This window comes from Macrotis lagotis, chromosome 5 (assembly GCF_037893015.1).
Source record: "Macrotis lagotis isolate mMagLag1 chromosome 5, bilby.v1.9.chrom.fasta, whole genome shotgun sequence".
NCBI lineage: Eukaryota > Metazoa > Chordata > Mammalia > Peramelemorphia > Peramelidae > Macrotis > Macrotis lagotis.
The window spans coordinates 228,235,315-228,262,894 of record NC_133662.1 but is presented as its reverse complement, the minus strand read 5'-3'; the positions used below and the strand labels follow the sequence as shown (position 1 = coordinate 228,262,894).

Sequence of the window (27,580 nt, the reverse complement as noted above, 5' to 3'; positions counted from 1 at the left end):
TGGAATTCATTATCTCCACTAAATAGAGCCTAGCTATATATTTAAAATTTAACAAATATAAAAGGTCTGTAGATTAAATTTTAAATCTTGATATACTAAAAAAGTGCTATTCAGGTATGTTTTACTTTAAGCAAAACTGATATGTGAAAATCTAGACATCAAAAAATAAATTAGGAGTTGATTAAGCATATGTACTCAGGGAACTTGTTTTTGGAAAGAATCTTATGACTAGCTTCTTTAATAAAGCTAAGAATACTTTTGCAAAGTGTTTGAATCATTTATAGTCATTTGTTTTGTACACAATGACTTGATCACATAAACCAATGTGAATTTGCACTATATATAGATAAATTTCATGGGATGGAGGCTTCTTCTTACAATACAAATCAGAATTTCACCATGTGTCTTCATAATAAGGATGTGCTTATTCATTTTTTTATGAAAACACACTAGAAATCTTCCTATATTTCTTTTAGTATTTTATGGATGCCAATGTAACACTCAGGTTGTCCATCTGTTATCTGTCACTTTTGTTAGATCAACTCGTTTCCTTTTCTAGATAGACATTCTTGATGATGGATTTTCCACAATTTCTTATAGGAAAGTCACAGCTGGTACCATTCTGTAGTATACTTATATCCACTATGTATCTTTCCATTTTTCATAGGGTGACCTGTAATTGTGATTTTTTTGGAGGAAAATAGGATTCCATTATTTGGAACCACATAGCATCACAAAAAGAAAAAATACTATTGTCTTTTTTTTTTTTTTAAGGTTTTTGCAAGGCAAATGGGGTTCAGTGGTTTGCCCAAGGCCACACAGCTAGGTAATTATTAAGTGTCTGAGGCCAGATTTGAACCCAGGTACTCCTGACTCCAGGGCCAGTGCTCTATCCACTACACCACCTAGCTGCCCCCACTACTACTGTCTTTTTAATGAGCTTTTGTGGCAATGAGCAGTATGAAAATTCTCAAAGTCCTGTATTATTTCTATAATTAAAATCCAGTCTGACCTCTTCTTTTGATCAATTTTGGAACCAGTTCACCATTCCTTCAAATTACGTATTGAATCCATGTGTACTCATGGACTAAGTCAATGTCTGTCCATTTCCACATTATAATCTAGTCAGTATATGCTCATGCAGATTTTATTTTATTTTCCCTCTATAGACAATCAAGCTGATCTCTGTGGAGGGACCTCTGATCTCATCTGGAGCATTCTGGAACTGTAATAAGCACAGTATGTTAAAGAGGAATTTCTGCAAAATCTCTTCTTCAAAAGGGCCTCCCTAGTCCATTCCAATTTTGTGTAGGATATCCTGTGACCCAAGAAACAAATTTTACTTGACAGTTACAAATTCTCCTTTGATATTATTGTAGAAAAGGAATAAATTGAGAAGTTATGCCTTTGATAACAAACTACAAGTGTCAAGACACATAAGAAAAGGATGGTTGAGAAAAAAGGTAGCAAAAAATGAATCCCTACATCTACTCTCTATTTCCACTTTCACATCCCACTGCCATAAGGGTCAAATGCTCTGATTCTTCCTTTGCATTTGCCCACAAAGGCCACGGCACCTGGTTCAGCAAAGGAGTTATGGCATCATCGCAGCGATCCAAAATCAGCAGTAAAGGAGGGACTTCAGTTCTTCGGAATTCAAAAAGTTCATACTCTTTTGTTATCACTTGCTGTGGGTAAGAAAAGGAAAGTTTGGACATGAAGTGGCTGCAGATGGAGACAATGTAAATAGGAAAGGAGTGAATGAAAAGTGTAATTATATGACTAAATGCTGTCTGCACCAGCATGGGCCTTTCATAAAATTATTCTTAACCTCCATATAAAGTGAATTTAGTAGTATCCTTTGCACATGAAATTGGAATGAAAATCCTTGTTTTATGGGCAGTTAAACTGAGATATAAAAAACATATATAACTTGCAAATTGTCAGCAGAACTAGAGACAGAACCCAGGAACTTGAATTTCTATATCTTCATTTCATTTCTTTAGTGTTATTAATTCAATTTCTGTTTCTTAGCTTTAGTCACTTATCTTGGAACACATTACAATCTAGACTCCTTTGTTAGTGAATTCAGGAGTTACTCAAGTTTTCACTTGGAAAATCTGCTTCTTTTTTTTTTTTTTTAAAGCTTTTTGCAAGGCAAATGGGGTTAAACGATTTGCCCAAGACCACACAGCTAGGTCATTATTAAGTGTCTGAGGCCTGATTTGAACTCAGGTATTCCTGACTCCAGGGCTGGTGCTCTATCCATTGTGCCACCTAGCTGCCCCAGAAAATCTGCTTCTTAAATAGGAAAAGGGGTTTCAAAGTCATATTCTGTCAGCCACTGGAGCCTAGAGAAAAGATGATCTGGCCCAGCCATGGTGTGGTGCCTCACCTTCACACATTCAGCAAGTCTTTTGGCTGAGTCCGATGAAAGCTGGTAACGTATCATGGGACATTTCTTCAGGGATAACAGAAGAGCTGTCAGTCCTTGGGTTGTCCTAGACAGCTGGGCCGGATCCCAATTTCGACCCTGCAGGTTAAGATGACAAGCCTCCAATAAGTCATTTTTGTTCCTTATGTGCCCAACTTTTAGCTATAATAATTCCTACCAGGTAAAATCACTGATGTATTTGCCCTGCTCCATACCTGGCAGCAACCCAAGATATTGAGGGAAAACAAATGTGGATTCACAGCGATGTAATCACCATAAAACTCCTGCAAAGAAAGAACACCAACATCAGTTTTCACACTGACATGTCTGTATCTCATGGTAACATACACGTCTAACTAGAAAATGTCTGCTCAGAGGTACATAGATTTTTTCAATTCAATATTTAGTAAGAGTCTATTATCTTCAAGACATTACTCTGTTCTGACACTACAAAAAATAAAGCCATGCCTGGCCCCATGAGTTTACATCTATTCCAATAATGAACTGACCTTCCTCAGGAGAATAGCAGATAATAAGAACAGAAGAAGTAGTGAAGGATGTGGTGTAACATGTAAGGATAACATGGAGACAGAGTAGGTCAAGAAGTCAAGAAGACCTAGTTTCAAGGCTATCACTCCAGATAATGACTACCCAACCATGGACAAGATGCTTAACCTCTTGATGACCCCAAACACTCTACCAATCAATACGTACTTATTAAATGTTCACTAGGAGCCAAATCCTGTGCTAGAGGTTGCAATCATATGCCAACATTTAAATAGACTCTGCTTTTAAGGAGTTTCAACTCTAAAGGAAATTATAATGCATACAAAGTAGATATGGAACAAATATGTTACATTCTGGGGTTGATCAGCTGACAAGCAAGTAAAACACTTGTTTGCCAGCTACAGGGCCAAAAATGGGGAATACAAAAACAAGGGAAAACAATTTCTGCCTCTGAGGAGCTCACAATCTCATGAGGGAGATAAGATATATACAAATGTGTGTGTGTGTGTGTGTGTATAAAAAGAAATGCTAAGTAAGGAGAAGGCACTGCAGTTGTGGGAACCAGTAAAGGAAAAATTGGTATTACAATCTAGTGTTGAGGAAAATCAGGGAAATTAAGAGGCAGAGCACAGAAAGGCAAGTTTTCCAGATGTGGTCAATGTGATTGGGCTGTGGAACTGGTTTAGCAAGGAAAGGGTAAGAAGTCTAGAAGAGTCATGAAGGCCCAGCGTGTGAGGAACTTTAAATGCCAAACAAAGGAGTTTATATTTTAGTTTTCTGAGAGGTGTGTGTGTTTGTGTGTGTATGTATATATGTATTTGTGTGTCTGTGTGTATGTGTGTGTTTAAATCTACCTTTTAGAAAAATCACTCTGGCAGTTTGGTGGAAAATGGACTGAAGTGAGGGTACTCATTGGACTGGAAGATCAATTAGATGGCTACTGAGATAGTTCCAGTGAAAAAAGATGGATCTAAATTAGGATGGTGGCAGGGTGAATGGAAATAAGGGGATTTAACCAAAAGAAGATAGTGATGGTAGAAATGACAAGATTTGGCCATAAACTAGATGAATATAAAGTGAATAATAATGAAGAGTAGAGACTTTGAATCTGGGTAACTGGGAGAATGAGGGTACCCTGATGCTTCACACATACTGCGTTCAGAAGAGAGGAGAAAGATACTTATTTCTGTAGTGAAAATGCTAAGTTTGGGAAACCTCTAAAGATATCCAATTTGAGCTATTTATAAGGCAATTTGTGAAGAGGGATTCAGGTTCAGGAAAGACACTAAGTCTGAATATATAAATCTGAGAATTATTTATTTGGAAATGATCATTGAAACCATGGAAGCTTATGAGATAGCCAAATGATATAGAATAGGGGCAGAAGAAGGCTCAGGAAATGACCTCAAGAAACATATACCATTAATGGGCATGACCTGAATGAAGATCTAGCAAAATAAATTGGGAGAGATCATTTTAGTTGAATGATGAAATCAGAAGTTAAATCTCAGAGGCATTGGAAGACAGTGAAGGGGGAGGAAATGGAAGCATCTAGTGCAGACAGCTTTCTCAAGGAATTTAGCCAAGGGGAGGAGATATAGGATGAAGACTAGTGGGAATAGGCCAATCAAGTGAAAATTTTTAAGAATGGAAGAGACATGATTATGTCTGTAGACAGCAAGTAAGGAATTAGAAGGTAGAGAGAGTTTGAAAATTAGAGAGTGAGAGAGGAGATGATAGAAGGGAAATTTATAGAAAAGGGAATAAGATAAAGTATATCTACACAGTAACAGATCTCAGCAGAAAGCTGTAGGACCTCGAAAAGGCTTCTTGTTTAGTCTAAACTTTGAAGAAAATTATGGATTCTGAGACACTAGAGTTATAGAAAAGAGTAGAAACTTTTTAAGTTTCAGCTAAGTTGCAGATGATCTCAGCAGAGGAGAGAGTTTCCACACCAGGAATTCTTCTCACTGAAGAAATCATAGGCTCAGATAAAAAAGAGCGAGAGCGAGAGCGAGAGCGAGAGCGAGAGAGAGAGAGGTATTGGAACAGGAGCAGGACTAGTAATGTCTTCCATATATTATGACTAAGCAGATACTAAACTGGGCAACATTGTGCCTACATATAAATTATTTTTCCATAGAACACTGTATTTTTAACAAGTGAAAATATAAGCCTTTAAATAGGCTGTCCAATCTATCAGATAAAAAAGAACAATACAATCCAATGCATCCTCTTGGGGTAAGGAGAGAGATTACTGTATTTAAAATAGGTCATTTTCCATAGTCATTTATTAAATCATTATACTCTTCTGAAAAAACAAATACAGTTACTTTTCTACCTTTAAGGTACAACATTCTTCCCAATGTACACATGTCATAGACTAATTCAAGGATGCAATACTATCTGGGAAGAAATAGATGCCATGACTCTGTTCTATGGCAATACATTATACAGCCTGTGTTATCAATGCCTAGGAATCTCAAGGCTTTGATACAGTTACGAGAAGTCTAATTTTCTATGTGCTCATTATCTTGTAATGTAATGTAATGTAAAAAAGTTCTCTGAGGAAACACAAAAGATATGTCAGGGAACCAAGGTGTTTACCTGAACCTCAGCCACAACTTCCTGTTCATCAGCCTCAGCCAATGATTTCACATCACTCTTGCTGATCACGTTACTGAAATCTGAAACAGATACATGAGCTTCAGGCGACTCAGAGGAGATCCACTCTGCAGCAATTAGGCATAAATGAAACTGGCTGTTAGTGCTTAATGAATGAATGAGGTTGGGTATGTATATATACCAAAGTCAAAAGCCCTAAAATTGGGATTAGAAGTTGATTGCCTTAGCAGGGAGGCTATTATTGATTGGAAAATTTATTATGATTAAAATAACTATATATATGTATATAAATATATATTATATATATATATTTATGTGTTCTTTTAAAAGTATAGACTTTGGGCTAATGAAATGTTGGGGATGACTGCCTCACACTAAATTTAACATAGGAAATATTTTAATGGATAATGCCAACAACATGCTAAGTATCAAAGAATAAGCAGACTCTCTTCTAGCTCCAAAGACTCATAAACTAAACAGACAAACCAACTTCAATCATTCAGACAATCAACTCAATCAGACAAAACAATTTCAAACAAAGAAATAATGTAATACAAACAACTCTAAAGACAGCAAAATAAATATTAGATTTAAAGCCCATATCTATCTCAACCCAAGCATGAAAGAACTCTCCCTAGAGGAAAAGGGGGAATTTCCTCTCAGGATCTATTCAATTCTTGGCCTTAAGGCAGAGGCTTGCTGCCAGGAGACAAAGAAAATGAATGCTTCTATTACACACAGACTTATGTGTTAGGGGTCCAGAGAATTGCTGCACAGTATGTGTGAAGCATCAGGGAGGAAAACATCTACAAAATCCTGTGAACCTGAGCAGTCTGGAATATTATGGGAGGGCAGACTATAATGGGGAAGCTTGCTATTATTCTTCTGAAGGATAGTTTACTTGAGCAAACAAGACTTTATTTTTAATAACAAAGTAAAGGTATATGGCAGTTAAACTGTAAGCTGGGGATCAAATAACTAAAATCTCTAATGCCCCTAATAACTGTTCTAATATCCCAAATTATTATCAGAAAAATGACTAAACAGAGCTTTCTAAAGGGTCACATTTTATTCTTCCCCTTTTGAACTCGATCTAGTAAATTCCTTTCCTCCAAATGTACAGATCAACTATGACATCTAGAGGCGAGATGATGTAACTCAGTTAAACTTTATCAAGTGCCTACTATGTGTTAGGAAGGTACTGTGGGGTACAAAGACAACCACTAGCTTTCAAGAAGCTACTTCTATTTGGGGAAAGGGGATATAACAGGTAAATATAGAAGTATATGTAAACAAAATGGAGAAGAAATTGCTCATTAACAGTGAGAAAGGGGAGGCTTTATGTAGGCATCCCCTCTGAAAGAAGAATAAGAATTCTAAGACCAAAGGTTAATGAAGGCAGGCATTCCAGGTCCACTATGAAAAGGCTCAATAGAGATGGACTGTTTAGTCTGAAGAACAACAAATAGGATGGTTAAGTTGGTACAGAGATGGGGAGAGAGTCATATAATTAAAAAATACCTTTGGAAAGATAGGCAAGACTGGAAAAGGGGCCTTCAAAACAGATTTATTAATGGTTTTTGTTTTTCCTGAGAGCCACAGTCTGACACAAACATTGAAACCCCTCTTGCAAGAAAGCAAAATCAAACATGTCAACACAACCCATGAACAGGGTCTTGACATCTATTTTTTCCCAGCTAGTACTGCATCCCTGAATTAGTCTATGACATGTGTGCAATGGGAAGACTATTGTAAAGTTAGAAAACTAACTGTATTTGTTTTTTCAGAAGAGTATAATGATTTAATAAGATGTGCAATGTCTTATTAGTCATACAGAGCTCAATACTTCTTAAGGGAGAGAAGGGAAGTGCATTCTATCATCTATTCTGGCTGTTTGGTCATTGCAATTATTCACTCCTATTACCTTTCAGTATTGTTTTTGTTTACATTCTTTCATAACTATGTATAAACATATATATATACCATATGCATATATACATATATATATATACCATCCTTCTGTTTCTGCTTTCTTTTAATTTACACAAATGTCAGGCTGAGGAGTTTAAAAGTTGTAAAGCTAGAGTCAATAGGAAGCCACTGAAGATTTTTGTTGCTCAGTTCTACAGGTATGGAAATATTAACCTGTCAGCTTGGGGCAGATATATCATAGAAGTGAGAGATGGGAAACAAGTACAACAAAATTCAAGTTATTTTAGTGCCTCAGATAAGAACTGACCAGTGTCTGAACTAGAATAGTATTTTGTTAAAAGGAGACAGACATTGGGAGGGATCCATTCAGCAAGGTTTGGGAACTGATTAGCCATTAGGGGTGAGGAAGGAATCAAGGACTCCAAGGCTATGAACCTTGGTGCCTGAAGGATGGAGCAGCTTCCAAGGAAATGCAGATGATTAGAGGAAGCTTGTATTAAAGAAGAAAAGAGAAAAAGTTACCTGAGTTTGGGACATGTTGAATTTGAGATATCAATGAATTGGTTGATGGAACTGAAGTTAAAAAAAAAGGGGGGACTGACTAAAGAGATCTGAAAATTACCTTGAGAGAGATAGTGATTAAAGCCCTTCAAGGGCCTAGGACATTCCTTGAAAGATGCACATGCTTAGGGAATGATAGAGGGATGGTGACTGAGCCCAGGAGACTGGGAACTAAAAAAGACAGAAGAAAGAGACCCAGGAAAGAAAAGTGTCCTAGAGGTCAAGAGGAGAAAGAGCAGAAGGTAGGGTGGCCCAATTGTGTCCAAAGCTGCAGAGAAGTCAAACAGGACTGGGACTAAGAAAAGACCATCAGATTTACCAATCTCGAAGAGAGTCATTTCATTTGAGTGGTGGTACTGGAAGTTAAAATGCAAAAGGCTGGGGAGTAAAGGAGAGGTGAGCAAACAGAAGCAATAAGTGTAGGACACCATTTCCTTGTTTAGCTATGAAAAGGAAAAAAGTTAAAAGAGGATAACTTTGGCTTTGGCAGGGTCAAGTGGAAGTCTATGGACAGAGAGATAAAGGTATGTTATGGGAACAGGTAAGGATCCTGTGCATAAGGAAAGGTTGAAGATGAAAAATAAAAATACCTGAGAGGGCAAATTTCCAGAGGAGGAGGAAAAGGATGGTCTCAAGGGTACAAGGGAAATGGAGGGTTATTCTTTGCAAGGAAAAGGGTCACTTTTCCTCAGAGACTCTACACTGAGAAACAAGAGCTCATGAAGCTCCCAAACTCCCCAAGTAAATGAGAAAGGTATCTTGATGTACTTTGTTTGTTGGATAGGATAGCACCATTATAGGCGGTCCTTTACAGACAGAAGAATCCATATCAATCCTATATAATAATTCTGACTTTTAGCCAAAACTAAAGAATTTCTCAATGTTCAGTTCTTATGATATTTGTGATGATAAATTTATAATTCCAGCTCATAGAGACAAAAACCAAGGGAACAGGATTTAGTTTTAGCCTAGCAGGCAAGTCATTCAACATGGGTTTTTTTTACTTTGAAGTTTACCAGTACCAAGACAACAACAATCACCACCACTGACCAACAAACTTTTATTTATTTCTTTATTTTGGTAGGGAAGGCACTTAAGCAAGAATCAGTAAAGTTCAAATATGTATGATGAATTCTAAAGGAAATGCGTGAAACTATCCAAACAATGCCACTTCTTTTTTTTAATTTTTAAAAATTCAAGGCAATGGGGTTAAATGACTTGCCCAAGGTCACACAGCTAAGCAATTAAATCTCTGAGGTCATATTTGAACTCAGTCCCTCCTGACCTCAGCGCCAGTGCTCTATCCACTGTGCCACCTAGCTGCCCCCCCAAACAACTCCACTTCTAAGTAACCTGAATTTCAGTGAAGGGCCTTACACAGGGCTGTAATGGGCTATTAACAAATGTTTGTTGAATGGAAAAGGGCAAAGCAGAAGATAAAAAAAAAACTATTCTACATTTCTTTGCATTTTTTCTTCATCTCCCACAGTAAGGAAGAGATATCTGTTCCTTAGCTTATAAAAGCATAGATAACTATTTTTCTGATCAGAGGTATGAAATGTGACCACTTGTATATTTTGAAATTTTAAAAATGCCTCAAAAAGCAAAGAAAAAACCTTATTTTTGATGTTATTTCTTTTCTTAAATGTCAATAACTTATGGTAATTATATTTAGCTTTCTATGATATCTGTCCTTCATTCTTTTTTTTTTTTTTAGGGTTTTTGCAAGGCAAATAGGGTTAAGTGGCTTGCCCAAGGCCACACAGTTAGGTAACTATTAAGTGTCCGAGGCTGGACTTGAACTCATGTACTCCTAACTCCAATGCCAGTGCTCTATCCACTGCGCCACCTAGCCACCTCTCTGTCCTTCATTTTTTTTCTTTAGATTTTTCTAAGGCAATGGGGTTAAGTGACTTGCCCAAGGCCACATGGCTAGGTAATTATCAAGTGTCTGAGGCTGGATTTGAACTCAGGTACTCCTGACTCCAAGGCCAGTACTCTATCCACTGCGCCACCTAGCCACCCCTCTGTCCTTCATTCTTTTTCTTTTTAGGTTTTTGCAAGGCAAATGGAGTTAAGTGGCTTGCCCAAGGCCACACAGCTAGGCAATTATTAAGTGTCTGAGACTGGATTTGAACCCAGGTACTCCTGACTCCAAGGCCAGTGCTTTATCTACTGCGCCACCTAGCCACCCTTGTCCTTCATTCTTGAAGAAGATCATCAGGGAGGTGATGCCATGACAAGCACATGAATTGGATTTTAGTGTGTTAAGTCACCAGCCTCACTTTCTCCTACAGGGCCATCAGGGTCCAGTGGTCAAATAGGAATCAGGATGACTTAAGATGTGAGGCAATCAAGGTGAAGTCCAAGGTCACGCAGCTGGTGTGTATCTGAGGTATCAAGTGTATCTGAGTATATCAACTATCTGAGGTTGGATTCAAACTCCTGTCCTCCTAACTCCAAGGCCAGTGCTTTATCCACTGGGCCACCGAGCTGCCAATGTATTATTAGCATAGTAAATAAATAAACAGATTTATTTTATAAATTTATTCTAAAATAATAAATAAAATATAATAATATATTAGCTTTCTATAGTAGGATAATGGTTACCTGAACTTTCAGTAATTGAATATAAGGCAATAAAAAAGAGAAAACCAAGTACATAATAATGTTTTGATGATCCCTCAATCCACAATATGATAAGGTATGCCTAACAAAAATACTAGCTTGAATGGAACCAAACATACCAAAAAGAAAATTATATACTTACAAATAAAATACACACTATATTTCGGTCTTCGGAGCTCCTGAATTAGGTAATCCACATTTTCCTTATCAAGAAAACAATGTTAGAGTAAAGACTTCAGTAAATAAATAATTATAATGATAACCCATTAATTGACTCATTCAATTATTCATTTAGAGTTTACTGTGTACCTAGGGTGATATTAGATGCAAATAAGATATACAAAAAGGGTTTTGCAACATGGGAAGAAAAGATTTTTTTTAATAGGTCAAGGTTTTAGATGTTAAGAGGCCAGAATGATGATAGATAGCACACCTCAAATATTAACAATCCAAATTTATCTACTATTTATGACTCCTATTTATGTTCTCTGCATGGTGATCAGACCTGAATGCAAAAATCTGCCTAAACTTGGGCATGAGCTTGGTGCACATAGTACCTTTGTAGGTCGAAGGAAACAAATGGCCTTCAAGTGTTTCATGGTCTCCCGATTCAGAGAATCGATCCGTTCAAAAAGGTACACTTCCTTCTGAAGAATCTCTGATTGTGTGTACACCATACTCACTATACCAGTCTAGACATAAAAAAGAAAGAACCAAGATTACACTGGTCCAGAATGACAACTACCAATTTTTACTACAGAATCATTTCTAATCTAGCTTCATCACTACTTAATTGGGTATTTTTTATAACATCAAATTTAATCAAGCTCAAGTACTTATTAAGTTCTTTCTTTATACTAGGCAACCACACTAGGCTTGAAGATTCAAAGACAAAATGAAACGTCCCTTTTCAATAAAAGTACAATTTATTGAAGATGATAAAATATACATACATAACAAACATAAGCAGGATGAGAGTTGCCAACATTTTTTGAATACTGGCAGGCTTTTAGAAGAGTATGCAGAGCACAATATTAAGAGAGGAAAAACATGATCTCTACCTACATTTACAAAAAGACTTACAGTCACAATAACAATAGCTTAAAAATTATATACTAGTTCAAAGCTTAAAAAAAAAGAAAAAGTATACATTAACATACATTATTATCTTATTTATTCCTCAAGAAAATACTGTGAGGTAATTAATACTTTTTCAATTTTACAGGTGAGGAAACTGAGACTCAAGGAGGTTCAATGGATGGCCCATATTAAGTCAGGATTTTAAATGGTACCTTTCCAGACTCATATCCAATGTTGATTTCAATGCACTACATAACTTAAGTATAAAAGACAAGTTTAATTTGCATTTTAAACACATGAGATGAAAGAGCAATAACTTTTCATCTCAACTGAATTTCCCAAAGCTACAATCAGAAATTAAAAGTTTGACTATCAAAGGACTATCCCTTCCCATTTTACCATCCACCCAAGCCATCTGCCTTGTCCATTTTCAGGATCCTGCAACCTGACTTCTTAAATTTATGTCTTCATCTCTGGGGAAGTTAATTCTTCAGTTTTGGAACTCCCTTCCTGGAGCCAAGCCATCCTGAGAGGTGACCAGTAATCAGCTATATTCACTACAATTTGATGGCCTTTTACAGTTCCCCAACCCCTTCCCATGTCTGACTCAGGACACAGTACTCAATTCAAAAGGCCTATTCCTTCCCCTAGGCTCATGCCAATTGCCTCCTCTGTGATTCGAATTCCCTGCCTTGCCCTACTTTCCTTGTGAGGCCACTGTCTCACTACAGCTTGAAAATGTGAGACTCCTGAAGGACAGGTAGGGACTCTGCCCTGGCACAATGGCCAGCACATAGTAGGCTTTTTATTTTGTTCATCAGTGCCCAGTCTTGTACCTGTTAGCCTTTTCTTGAAAGGGACATCTAAATGTGCCTATCAGAGCTGTGGACCAGTCAGTTAACTAGAAAGAGTTTCCTTGTTTGGTCAAACTGCCGAATTAATAGGTAGAGGGCTCTAGGGAGAAACTGGACTCATGTAATTGGAAACCTACTAGGCAAAATGTACCCAACCTACAGAATTAAAATCCAAGCCTTTTCTGATCCTCTCTAAGATGATCTCCAATTCCTGTTTACAAACATAGAGGGTAAATGGGAGGTAATCTGATGTACCATATGTGATAATGTTCTTATCACACATGCATACACATATGCACATGTACTATAAAACCTAATTATAAAAGACATAAAGTTAAGTATAAAAGGTAAATTGGAAGTAATCCAACATTGCATATATAATTATATATATACATGTACATTACACATGTGTGTAAGATACATAGATTATATTTACACATATGTACACAGCAAAAAACAAGGCAATCTGACATATCATGAGTAATATAAGCATATGTCAATATTAAGCATGTATATCTTCACACAGATTATATTTATGCACATGCATGCATTTGATAAATTGGAGGTATTCTGACATGCCACATATAATAATATACATGTCATGTATATTACACACGGACACACATGGATTATATTTACAGACATGAACACATGGTCAATTGGAAGTAATCTACACAAGCATATGGTGCATTTCACATGGACATATAGACACATAGTATGTTTACATAGACACGCACACAGGGTGAATTGGAGATAATCTGATGTTACATATAATATATGGATGTGTATATTACACGTGCATAGATCTAAATATATTTACAGAGACATGAATATAGGGCAAACTGGAGTTAATCTGATAAATCATGCATTACATATATATATATATATTACATATGTACACACACCACATATTTACATAAACACACACGCACACAGGGTAAATTGGAGGCAATCTGAAACATAAATCTACGTGTGTTTGTGTGTGTGTATATAAAAAATTCCCTACATATTCGCTCATCAGCTCCTCCCATTGGACTGTAAGCAACTTGAGGGCAGGGGCTGTGTTTTACCTAACTCTCTCTCTCCAACACTCGGCACAATGTCCCAAACATTTTCAATGCGGACTGCTGCACGCACTTAATGAAATACTATAAATCTCAGCCTCGGGGGGAGCCCAGTCCGGGGGGAGCCGGGGAGGAAGAAGAGGGGCCGGGTTAGGGAACCCAAACCGAACTCACCGTCTCCTTATCCATGAGAAGTACTTTCATGCTGGGCCCACTGTCCTCTATCATTTTGGAAATGTACTGCTTCACAGCAAACACCACGTTCATGTTGGCAAAAGGAAGGTTTTCACCCAGCAGGTCTCTCTCCCCACCCCCCTACAAAAGCCGGTCTGTTTATTTGGCAAGGCCGCCTTCCTCCACGGTTAGAGCATTTGCTTCCGGGCACGTGATCTGCCTCGACGCCTGCTGGGAGTTGTAGTCCTACGCCCGGCGCCGACAGGCCACGGCGTCTGAACCACGTGGTCTCGAGAAGCCAATACTTTTTCCTGATCCATTTTCGGGCCCTTGCTCATTCATTCTTTTGTCTGCACTTTTGGGGGCTTTATCCAAGCTGACACTAGGGGATGGCGCTGGCGGCCGGCTACTTTGAGTCTTCCTTAGCTGCAGTCAGCGCCGGTCCTTGAGTCAGACTCCTCCTCGAGTCCACATTCGGCCTCACTCCGGCTGGGTGACAACAGACAAGTCACTCAACCCCGTTTCCTCATCTGTAAAACGCGTTGGAGAAGGAAATAGCTAACGGCTCCCGTATCTGCCAAGCAAACCCCAAAGGGTCGGACACGCCTGAAGTCCCAGAGACATACTGTGAGCCCCGAGGCCAGAGTTTAGGTTCGGGGGGTGGTTGGGGTCAGGGTGGAAAATGGGAGTGGGGGAGGGGGAGGCAGCCCGAGACAGTGGAGCCGGCCCCGCCCGCAGGCGCTCCTTGGGCGCAGCCTCATTTTCCCCTCACCCGGGAGGGTATGGAGTGATTCTGTCAAGACTTGAAAGCCCCCGGTTCTCAGCATCGCTAGTTTGTGGATCAGACGAGGCGTTTTCTGACAGTTGGGGAGTCCCCCCATGGCCCATGCTGGCGAGGCGGAACGGGCAGGGGCAGGGCCCAAGGCGGGCGATCGCCTTTAAGGCCCAGCAGACTCCGGGGCGGGATTTGAGGCGGGACTTTCCGTCTGAGGGCGGAGCTTAAGGCTCGCGTTTACTGAGGGCGGGGCGAGCATCCGGGCGCTTGGAGCGAGGAGGGCGGAGCATCCGGACTGAGCGAGGTCGGGATTGGCCCACCCGACTGGAGGCGGGGGCGGGGCCGCCCAACTAGACGACTCGGGGGCGGGGCCTAGTCAGTCCCCCCTCACTTGTGTGGGGCTGGGGGCGGCGACCTGAATGCTGGGTCCGGGGGGCCTGAGACCCTCGAGCCCCGTGTAAGGGGGAGCGCGAGCCCGCGAGGGGCGTCTGCCTTGGGCGGAGCGGGGCGCGCGCCGCCTTCGCCCAGGTGCCGAGGCCGGTTAGGATTTGAATTCCGTACCCTGCGCCCCAACGGCAGTCGGGCTGAGGGGAGACTGGAGGAACCTGCGTCCCGTATGCGTTGGAAGGAAAGGGAGTTTATCGGGTCCGAAATGGGTGGGGGTACTCTGCATACGGGGAGGGCGAGAAGGGATATTTTTTTAACTCCTAGAACTGAAAGGGGAAAATCTCACATATTTTGAATTATTTATTAACAGGGAAACTTTGCAATGGAAACAAATCTTCTAGTGCCCAGAGGCTAAATGTATACATTTCTGTGTTTGTACCTCCAGGTCTCCTCTTCACCATGCCATTTCTTGAAAAAGAGGGTAAATGTTTGTGTCCTTGCCGCATTTGTTTAAGATGAGGTGTGAAATCAAACACAGGCCCCCCCAAAAAAGTGTATCCCCCCACCCCATATGTGTTGTAGTCATTCACGTGCAATTAAGTGTCAATATAGATCCAGTAATTTATGACCATGAACACGTGTATGAAATAGGCCAAGTGAGGAACTGAATATTAATGACAGATGTAGCAGCTAATATTAATTCCTACAAATTATATTTCTTAATAAGGTTTTCCTGTAGTGAAGACTGTTCAGATTGTAAATTCTTCCACTGAAACTTTTATTACCATCCATTAAACCGTTAGGTATACTTTAGGGAAATCAGAAACCCCATAAGGATCGAAGAATTGGAAGAATTCAAAACCTACATCATTATTAGCGTTTTTCCTTTGTGATTAGACAGAAAACAGGAAATTAAAAATGCAGTTATTTATATTTGTATATTTTCTTTAGACATGTAAATATCATGTATATAAATGAATAAATTAGAACATGATTATTTGAAAATTTTTCATTTTTATAGTATATATCTTTTTTACAGGATTTACAGTGTCCATCAAAAAACAAAATTTTGTTCCTTTGAAATGTCTTAGAAGGTTCAGATATTTAAATTACAGTATTAAACTTATAAAAAATCTAATTGGGAAAGGTCTGATTATAATAGATTAAAATGTGTTTAATATCAAATATTCATGTATTATAGAAAACAGTGAACCTATGTTGATGAAAAATGAAACACGCCTGCAAATCTTGTAAGTTAAGACTGACTACCTCTAGTGCCAGATTTTTTTTCTTCCATGAAATTTATCCTATACTGTAAGATACAAGATTATTCTGATTTTTTTTAATCTATAGAAAGAACAAGGAGCAGAGAAAGAGACTTGTTCATGAAATTTGTACTTTTTTAGATAGCAGCCAGTCTGTAAGTAATCAAGTGTCCTTATGGTTATAGTTCATTCAATTGTAAAGTTTTATGGGGATGGGAAAAGTGTCTGGTTTTCATTTTTACAATTTTCTATGACGTGTACAAAAATAGGACTTGACCTCAATGATAATTTTTATATGATAGAATACTAATTTATAGGCCATAAGTGTCCTAATGGAAGTTATAAATAATTATTACAAATTCAGGGAATGCTGTCATAGATCCCCCGACTTTGTCCCCAACTTCTCTTCCAGAAGGAAATGTGAAATTCATTAAAAATATCTTTTATTAGGAATTTTTACAAATCCACACTTCCTCTAATAGGACTGAAATTAATAATAAAGTTGGAGTAGAGAGGAAGATAGAAAGGAATAAGCATTTATACTATTCTATATAGCAGGCCTGTGCAAAGCACTTTTTACAAATCTCATTTGAACCTCATAATAGCCCTAAGAGACAGATACTATTATTCCCATTTTACAGTTGGGGAAATAAAGGCAAACAGAAGTTAAGTGACTTGAGACATTCAAAATAAACTCAAGGTTATTTGTTTTAGATGTATATATGATATTTGCCTCATCTTGCCTTTAGACTTGATTGTTTCTTTTCAAAGTAAATTAATAAAATTATAATTACATCTTGGAATAACTTAAATACTTTTAGATAGTTGAAAAGTGTTAGATTACATTTATGTACCATTACATCAGTAACAAAAGTTTCCAATGTGGTTATCTGAAAAAAAATTTTTTTCACTAGGTCCAAGAAATTGATGCTTTAAAGACAGAAAACAGGAAATTAAAAAATGCGGTATTTATATTTGTATATTTTCTTTAGACCTGTAAATATCATGTATATGAATGAATAAATTAGAACATGATTATTTGAAAATTTTTCATTTTTTTCCATAGTATATACACCTTTTTTACAGGATTTAACTACCCATTTTGTATTTATTCAAAATCATCTTTCTTTCCATTAGAACTCAAGGCTTCGATATAAGACAAAGGGTATGTAATCTGAAATGAGTTATATAATTCTCATTGTAATTAGATAATATAGTGATTTCTTGGTTCCTCAAGTATTGCTTAATTAGTTTTTGAATTCATCCAACTCCTTTCTCTCTATTTCTGCTTAAATCTTTCCTCTACCTACCTGTACAGGAATAGAACAAAAGTGAAACAAACCAGTTAGTTTTCTCCTTGTGAGCAACTTTAGAAAAATAATATGGAGTAGGAATTAAAGACATTAATGGATAAATCTTTTGGAGCTATGAATTTTGTGCCAATTTGGGCACAAAAAATTATTAACTTATTTTAGTATACTATAATTTACAAATATCTTTTTAGTCACTATAATTACCTGACATCAATTTATATTTGTAATCCTTTGAAATTAATGGAAAGGTAAGATTTTCCTTGTCTAATGTTTGAAATATATAGAAGTTTTAAAAGATAGATGTGTCTTAGGATGTATTTGAAAGTGATTTTAGAAAGCTAATTCACTATGAAAAGAAACAGGAAAATTTTTTTTTTAGATTTTTTTTTTCAAGGAAATGGGGTTAAGTGGCTTGCCCAAGGCCACACGGCTAGGTAATTGTCTGAGGCTGGATTTGAACTCAGGTACTCCTGACTCCAAGGTCAATGCTCTATCCACTGCGCCACCTAGCCACCCCAAAACAGGAAAACTTTGACCATGTCATTTATTCATTGATGATGATGATATCTATCTATCTATCTATCTATATATATGGATATATAGATATATAGATAAGATTCAGTGGATGAATTGACTATTTGAGGGACGTGTACAAAAATAGGACTTGACTTTAGGTATAATACATTCAGGAGAATAATTCAAATCAATCAATGAGCTTTCATTAAATACTTACTAAATACTAGCTGCAGTGAACACACAAACCCCAAAATGAAATAATCCCCATTCTCAAGGAACTGAATTCTTTCAATAAAGAAATACATAATCAATGTGTAGAGATTAAAATAAGAAATAAATAGGTTACATTCAAAATCAGGAAGAGGACTAGTATTTGGAATCAGGGGAGGCTTTGTGTACCTGAAGGGAAAGAGATGATCAAAGGGGAATCCATATTCCAGACATGGGGAGTGATGCAAAGACAGAGGAAATCAAGTGTGTGCAGCAAAGAGAAAGATAATTTGGTCAAGTTATAAAGTGCCAGAAGGGAAGATTTACATAAAGCTCTACCCAACTGAACTGTCCAACTCTGCTTCTCACACTTCATTCTCCTTCTCCAGGTCTTTCTGAACTTGTCAGATCCCATGCCTATAATGCACTCTTCTCATTTCTGCTTCAGGCGGGTGTGTGTGTTTGTGTTTTGTGTGGTGTGTAGAAGTAAAAGGGAGCCATTAGAGTTTATTGAGTAAGAGTAAGTGATATTCTCAGATTTCTGCTGAAAATCACTGTTAGTTGTGGCAGATGGATTAGAATGAAATGAGACTTGAGGCAGAGAGACCAATTACAATAGGTCAAGTAAGAGATAAGTGCCAAAACTAAGGTGGTGACTGTGGACATAAAAAGAAGTAATACTAGAGATATAGTGTAGGGAGAAACAGGAAGATAGACCAATTGATTGGATACAAGAATGAGAATAAGAAGTCAGTTAAAGTTGAGATTACAAACTTTGAAGATGAGAAAAGTAGTGGTACTTTTGACAAAATATAGATAAATGTGGATGATGAGGGGGTTTGAGGGGAATGCTGATAAATTTGGTTTTGCTCATTGGGTTGAGTTTGAAATATATCTTGAAGTTTCCACGTTGAAATGTCCAATAGGGAATTGATATGACAGGGCTGAAGAAGAGAGATAGACTTGGGGAGAACCTACAGTCATGGGGCTGCTATCAATGATGAACCAGCAGACGGGGTCAGACAAATTAGAGGAGAATCAAGGGGAAAAAAAATAAAATTAAGAGGAGAGTAGTCATTAGTATCAAATGTAGAAGAGAGATGATAAGGACTAAAAATGACCATCAGATTTGATAGTTGAGATCATTGGTAACTTTTCAGGGAGCAGTTTCATTTGGGTAGTGAGATCAGAAGATAACTTGTAGATGTTTGTGGAATGTAGAGAGAAGAAATGAATGTGGAAATTTTTTCCTTTAGGAATTGATAAAGGTAGGAGAGATGATGATTTGTAGGGATGGTAGGATCTAGCAAAGGACATGTTTGGAGGGAAGAAATCAGTAGATGGGGGGAGAGATTAGAGAGAGGGGGGGTTTACTCAGGGTGTTTCTGCTAGAGAAGACAAATGGGAATTGGATCAGTGGAGAAAGGGATTGAAAGCCTTGGAGTGTAGACAGTATATCTGGTCAGAAACTGGAAATGGGAGAGTCTAAATCAAGGGATCCAATTTTGTCATTTGAATTAAGAGGCGAGAAGGTTTGAAATAGTTTCTCTTGAAAGTGATATAAGAGGGGGTGGCTAGGTGGTACAGTGGATAGAACACCAGCTCAGCTCTGGAGTCAGGAGTACCTGAGTTCAAATCCGGCCTCAGACACTTAATAATTAACCTAGCTGTGTGGCTTTGGGCAAGCCACTTAACCGCATTTGCCTTGCAAAAACCTAAAAAAAAGAAAAAGTAAGATAAGGAATCCATCTATTAAAGAAGATTGTTTTGTTGCAATAAGGGTACAGTTGAGGTTAGATAATAAGTGGATCCAGCTGCATAGTTTTGTGACTTTGTTCAGTCTATTTAGCAAAGGAGAAGGAGCAGGGAATGGATTAGGCCTGGATTCATTTGGGGGCAGCTAGATGGCACAGTGGGTAGAGTACTGGCCTTGGAGTCAGGAGGACAAGAATTTGAATCCTGAGTCAGAACTCTGACTCTTACTAGCTGTGTGACCTTGGGCAGGTCACTTCACCCTGATTGCCTCACATCTAGGTCATCTTCAGTAGTCCTTTGTATCTGGCCACTGGCCCCAGATGACTCTGGAGGAGAAAGTGAGGCTGATGACTTAGCCCAATCCTCTACCCTCTTTCCTCCAAATCCTAATTCAAATGCTTTTCACAGATGTCATGGTCTTCTTCAAGAATGAAGGATAATCATCATCAGGAGCAGGGAGTCCTTTTGTGAAAATAAATCAGAAGATAGATTTTAACAAGATGTGAACATGATAGGGCAAGGAGGTGACAGATTCAAAGGTAGTGGCCAGTAGATAGTTGAATTGCTTAATTATAATGTTGAGACTGGAAAGGGAGGAAACTGAAATCAAATCAGGAGTCATGACCTGAGAAAGTACTAAAGGATAAAAAGATTGAAGGTCAATGTGAGAGCAAAGAATTAGGTTGGGAAGGGTGAGGCACAGGGGAGAAAGAAAGGTAGAATGATAGGCTATGGTGAGATAAAGAAATGTTAGCTTTTGATTAAGGAACACTTGTAGATAATAGTGAGATCCAGAGTGTGATGATTAAGGATTCATTTGTTTCTTTTCTTTTTCAGACCATGACCTGTCATTCCATCTTTTCTTCTTCCTTCCAAGGACTGACTTTTTGTGTCCCCATTATTCATTCCTCAGTATTTTGACAGGCCCTCATCCTTGTACTAGCTGTGTTCTCTTCCCTTCTCAGTCTCAGCCCTTAGTGAAACAGTTCAACTTTTCACTATTTTATACTTGGTTACTTTTGTGTTATCTCCCCATTAGACTGAATTCCATGAGAACAGTAGCTGTTTTGTGTCTTGTGCCTTTTCCTTTCTTTGTATCCCCAACATGGTTTCTGGTCTTGATTTGTCTTTGGATCTCTGGCACCTAGTACAGTATGGTATGTAGTAAGCACTCAAATACTTGATGCATTTTTTTATTTTATTTTTTTTATAGAACTGGTCAACACAGGTCTGTTAGGCAGTTCTCAGAAGAGCAAGTAAAAGGAAATTTAGTAAAAAACCTATTATTGGGGCGGCTAGGTGGCCCAGTAAATAAAGCACCGGCCTTGGAGTCAGGAGTACCTGGGTTCAAATCCGGTCTCAGACACTTAATGATTACCTAGCTGTGTGGCCTTGGGCAAGCCACTTAACCCCATTTGCCTTGCAAAAAACTAAAAAAAAAAAAAAGAGTATAAAAACCTATTATTGTTTTATTCTGGTTCAATCAGTTGCTTTGGTTGAAACTCATCAGTCAAATGATTAGGGGCAATCTTCCTTTGAATCATATTCTGAACCAATTTAATTGTGGGGAGGGAGGCTTGCAGGATAGTCTGATGGACTGGTATCTGGATGAGGTTTTTGGCAAACAAATAAGGGCAGTGTTTAAATGATTTTATGGATAAAGATTCATTAAGAATAATTTTAAAAAGAGAAATTTTGTTCCCACCACTAGTGTTTAGTTTAAGGGAGAAAACATCATCCTTTATTCTACACCAAGGTATCAGAAGTTGCCTAGAGGGTGAGCAGTGTAATGAAAAGTGTGATTGAAGGACATTCATCTAACATTCCCCATTCCCCAAAAGCATTTTCAAGTAGTTAAGAATGAAACAGGAGCAGACCACACCCCTTCTGGAGCATGAGTTTTGTTTGTGGTGGTGGCCCATAACATGTAGGATAGGTGGTCTGTGAGTTCATTTGGTTTTGATTTTTGCATGGAACAACTGAGGAAAAAACATTTAACCAGTGTATATTTAATCAGTGTATATAGTCTATGATAATATTCTTTCTCTCTTTCCCAAATTTCCTCTTGTCTAACTGATTTAACTTTTCTCCCACAAGCATTTGTTGAGCTCCTGTGTATATATTTATATTGTTTATGCTATGTATAGCATAACTTTGGCTTTCTTGCTTTGAATTTTAATAAGTAAATTAGTGAATGTTAATCTTTTTTACCTAGATTGGGCATTAAAGAAAGAAGAATATGAAAAGTAAGTATTACCTTATATTTAATTATTTGCTTCTGTATAGAAATTTTTTTTTTTAGGTTTTTGCAAGGCAAATGGGGTTAAGTGGCTTGCCCAAGGCCACACAGCTAGGTAATCATTAAGTGTCTGAGACCGGATTTGAACCCAGGTACTCCTGACTCCTGTATCCACTACACCACCTAGCTGCCCCTTTCTTTTTTTGAGATGGGGTTTTCTCTTGGACTGGATATACAGCAGGCAGATGCAAGCTGGTGACACTGTTGATCTGCCTGGGAGAAACTTCATTTCCAGATTTCAGAGGTTCACCCCTTATCTGGAGCTTGGTGGTTCCATTCTCCCAGGTTTCTCATTTGATATGGGCACCTGATGGGCTTTAGACCTGGGTCAATTCAGAGCTTCCAAGTTCAAGCCATCCACCCCCCCCCATCCCGTACAAAGATTATAGGCATGCCCAGCCTGGTATAAATATTCTCTAAAATGACTGAGCAATTTTCTAGAAATAAGTACTTTAAAATTATACTTGAGAACCATTGTAGAAAATTTGGTTTTGATTCCTAGCTCCAACACGTAACTGTGTGACTATAGGTAAGTCATTTAACCATTCTGGGCCTCCCTTTAAAATGGAGTTATTCAGCATTCTAAGTCTCTTAGAACTTAGGTTTGTGGTTCTGAGATTTCTGTAAATAGATCAAATTGGTATAAAAGAAAAAATAGCTACCATAAATAAAATCAATTATCAAAAACAATTTACTCAGAGTACATAAAACATTAACATTAAGAAGTAATGTCCATCACATTGTATTTTCCTTCCCATCCATAGTGAGATTGAGAGGCTGTCTAGTGAGATATCAAATTATTTAAATGTCACCAATTTTTGGGTAAGTATGGTCATTTTAGCCCTTCATTTTTTTTATGCCTTAGTCAAATGTGCTACTAGAAGTGAGGATTACAACTGGGGAGGGAGAGAGTGAGGGAAAGTTGTCTGCCTTACCTTCCTTTAATACTTGGCATATTTTTCCCAAACTCATTTTGTCTAACCCTTTTCCCATTTCTTTGATCTGCCCATACCTGCTAAATCCCCTTTCTTTTTCTTCCCCTCCACAACAAGACTCTTAATGTCTAGTAATAATCTTCTTCAAAAGCAGGTCAGGTATCTTTTGTGTTATGTTCTAATCTGAGTGGTGTTCCCCCCCATTTTAAAAAAAGTGTAAACTGATACTTTCATTTCTTACAGTAGCATAGTGAAAACTGATAAATTTCCATGTATAAAGTATTGTGATAAAGGTACTAGATCTGACCATAGTTGACATTTAACACTAGTACATGTTGAAATGTATTGTCTTTTTCTTTTAGTATCAAGATACAGAGCTTCTTAATGATGAGCGTGAGTTTCTTTTAATGACTGAAAAAATGGAATTACATAATTCTCTATATAAAGGATTCTCTGAATCCTTTCATTAAGATTTATTATTTTATTTACTGTAAATCAGAGCAATAAGCTTTTTTTTATTCTATCATTAGCCAGGCTTCTTGTATCTTGACCTATATTCTAGTAAAGAGTTATGGAATTTCAGAGATTTCTTCATAGCGTTAAACACAGTCTTCTTCCAGAAAGTTTAGTATTTTCAGTTACATTTTATTATATTGCCATTAATTTGAATGAATGGGAGAAAGGTTAATCTTGAAAAATTGAATATTTGAAATGTTTTGAAACTAATGGCATCTGGTCTCTCCCACATTTAGTTTCTAGCTGTTGTTTCTTTTAAATATAGAACCATAAAGAAGTGATTTAATAAGATTGAACAAAAGTATATATAAATAAGAATAGTAAATATTTTTATATAACTGAATACTTTTAAAGTATTTCACCTTTGTCATTTGTTTATAAATTACATTTTGAGAGCAAATACAAAAACTATGAAAATTAATATGAATTTTTGAGGTTTAATGCCATATGAAATATTGTTTATTAAGTACTATTTCTTGTTAAGAAACTTTATGTCCTAGACAACCTTAGTTCCCTGCTTGAATTACAGTATCCTATTTTAAAATAGTATTATCAAAGGTTAGAATGCTTATACTCATGAAAGTTTTAGTTTAAAATCATTAAAATTATTTTTAAAATTGTTTTGATATCTTTTATCTTTAATCTCACCTAAATTTCCCCCTGAATCCTTCCTCCTTCTTCCCAAAGAATTATATATATATATATATGTATTCATGTATATGTATATATGCATATCTAATTTAAAAAATCAGCAAAAATGAACAATTATAAATTGAAAAAAATCTGAAAATATATGTACCATTCCACACCCATTGACCTCCCACATCTCTAAGAGAGTAGAGGGAGGTGTTTTTTTCACATCTCATCTTTGGGTCTATGTTTATTCTTTATAATTTGCAGCATTTATTTTCTCTTCAACAAAATTGATTATTTATGTTTGCTGTGCATTGTGCCAAGTGCTAGAGATACAGAGATAGGCAAAAACAGTCCTTGTTATTGAGGAGGTTATTAACTAGGTACATGCAAGATATAGAGAAGATGAAAGTTAAATGGGGGGGGTGGTTAGAAACTAACAGCTGGAAATACTAGAGACTGTCTACTGAAGAAGGTGATATTTTGAGCCGAGACTAGAGGAAACCGGAAACTGAGGGGCAGAAATGAGAAGGAAATTCCAGGCAGTAGGGATCACCAATCCAAATGCACAAAAATAATACATTTGAGACCATAAATATTTTGTAGGCATTTTATGTTGAAGTGAGACTTTCTGGTTGCTTTCTATGTTAAATGTATATATTACAATATAATGAAATAATTTTCACTATTTTAGATAATAATATACCAAGGGAACAGGCAAACAATGTAAGGTAAGTCCTAGAAAATTCCTAATTTAAAAAAAAATTAAAGTCAATTCTGCAAAAAGGTATGGTAGAATTTTTTTTCTTTTGAAATGAAGTAGATGCTAGAAATGTTTTGATCAGGATTAAATAGGATTTTTTTCAGCTCACTAGTATTTTGTAATCATAATAAAATACAATATCTGACTACTGATTAATAATGTTACATTTTTATAGTTTAAAATTTGAAGAGTACTTGACATCCATTTATTATATGACATGACATCTTCTTATATTGTCACTTGACACAAACTAAATTCACTTTATGTAGGTCATCAAATAGAAGATTATTCAGCTAATGGTATGGAAGCATATTTTCTCAAATATATTTTGAAAAAATATATTTTAGTGCTAGTTAAGTAAAAGTGCTGTCCTTAGCAGAACACGTGACAACTGTTCAGATACTGGGAGTAGTAAATAAGCTCCTCAAGGGCAGGGATTGTTTGTTGTTACCTTTGTCTGCCCAGCTCTTGGCACAGTGCCTTCAATCCAGTTCACCAAATCTTCTAGATGGCAGACCCTGATCAACCTCTGGACCTGATAACTTAACAAAGAAGCCTGTCCTTGAGGAGCTGTTTGTATTGGAGGGATCCGTAAATATAAAACATATCCAGAGTAACTGGCCTAGGATCTAGCAACCAGAGGATTGACCATCAGCTTCCTTTATAGGGACTTTAGCCTTGGGTCTGTGAACATTTTATTTTTTTAACATTTTGGTAACTGCATTAAAATACAATTAATTTTCTTTATAATCTTGTGATTTTTATTTTATACATTTAAGATGGTATTCTGAGATGGCATCCATGGGTTTCACAAGACTTCCAAAGGACTACATGGCACCAAAACAGTGAAGAACCCTTGCTTTAGGAAAGGGCACTTGAGCTGAGTCTTGATGGAAGTCAGGATTTTAAGAGACAAAAATGAGGAAAGAGTGCATGGGGAATAGCCTGGACAAAGCAAAGGCATTACAGACTGAGAGTGGAGCAAAGAACCGCGAGTAGTAGTTCAGATTGGAAAATAGCTCAGAAAGAAAATAGCAAAGAAAGGTAGACATGAGTCAAATTGTTTACACAGAGTATTCCAAGAGGAGTATCCAACAATGGCAGATACTACAGAGAAGTCCAGAAGGAAGGAAGCAAGCATTTATTAAATGCTCATTATGTATGTCTAGGCACTGTGCCAATGGAGAAGGTGATTTAGAAAGGACTGCTAACCTGATTTGAGTTAGTGGTGTTTGAGGAAATAAAGTGTAATGAGTGGAGATAGCTTTTTCTGAGAATTTGACTGGGAAAAGGAGAATAAATGATATAAGAAGATGGTAGAGTCAAGTATGAAAGAGTATAAAGATGGACAAGTTTGTGTATAGTGGGGGAAAATCCAGCAAATCGGACAAGCTGAAAAATGAGAGGGCAAGCTGGTAGAGATAGAGGAGGATAGGCTCCTGAGCACAGTAGAAGAGCTGGTCTTGGCAAGAAGAATGCCACCTCTATGGCAAATATTGGAATAAAGGAGGAGGTGAATGGGTAAAAGGGCTTTGAGGTTTAGAATAAGGAAATAGAAGAGAGGTCATGGTGATTTCTTTTCCCCTTAAAATATTAGTTCAGGTGAGAGGGAAGGGGGAAAATATGAAAGGTATTTTTTAAGCATTTGTTGAATTAAATGCTGGCATATCATATTAATAAAGAAGCCAGTGACATTTAGTGGCCTATTTATCTAGTATTATTAATTAAATTAATTTTTTTTTCTGTTTTTGTCTACCCAACTAGATTATAAACTCCAATGAGAGCAGTGACCATATTTCTTACTATGTCACCAGCACCTCGGACAGCAGCTTGCATAAAGTAGACACTTAAATGTTTGAATACAACAATGATAGTCATTTTTCTTTTGAATTATGAGGTTACAGTTCACAATTATATATGATCAGAACAAAATGCAAAATGAATTAGATTAGCCAGATTATTAAAGGCATTAATTTCATCATTATGTGAATTGCCAAATAAAAAATCTGCTAAAGGCATGGTGTGATTTTCCTAGAAGTATTTAAATGATTACCTATGAGGGCCTTACTTGATTTGTTTTGAGGAAGGGGTCTACAATTAGTGGCCAAAATAACAAAAAAGCAAATTTTAGCAACCTTATCTTAGACTACCTCCTTGGTGACCAATGAAATAACAGTGGTTGTTTTTGACTAGGAACCATTTGAGATTTAAAAAAAAAAAAAGGAAAAAATCCCCATGGAATTGTACTTAATAGATTCTCTGACTCAAATACTTTCATTTGACTTTGAACTTTTTTCAGCACTCAGACAGAGGGCGCCCTTGGACCAGTAAAAAGGTACCAAACTATACCAATA

General features: G+C 37.2%; 1 protein-coding gene across 2 annotated transcripts in view; it reads right to left on the bottom strand.

The window, feature by feature from the left end:
* Positions 1-14,135, bottom strand: part of VPS45 (vacuolar protein sorting 45 homolog) — a 71,644-nt gene extending 57,509 nt beyond the window's left edge. Inside the window, exons 1-7 of one of the 2 annotated variants that reach the window (XM_074188698.1) lie at positions 13,860-14,135; positions 11,245-11,379; positions 10,830-10,890; positions 5,549-5,628; positions 2,650-2,718; positions 2,396-2,533; positions 1,578-1,688 (exon numbers count right to left, since the gene is read on the bottom strand). In XM_074188698.1, coding sequence (XP_074044799.1) covers positions 1,578-1,688; positions 2,396-2,533; positions 2,650-2,718; positions 5,549-5,628; positions 10,830-10,890; positions 11,245-11,379; positions 13,860-13,952 — 687 coding nt within the window. In that variant the 5' untranslated portion in view covers positions 13,953-14,135. The remainder of the gene's footprint in view (positions 1-1,577; positions 1,689-2,395; positions 2,534-2,649; positions 2,719-5,548; positions 5,629-10,829; positions 10,891-11,244; positions 11,380-13,859) is intronic. The other variant, XM_074188697.1, reaches the window with a different exon arrangement.
* Positions 14,136-27,580: the final 13,445 nt, after the last annotated feature.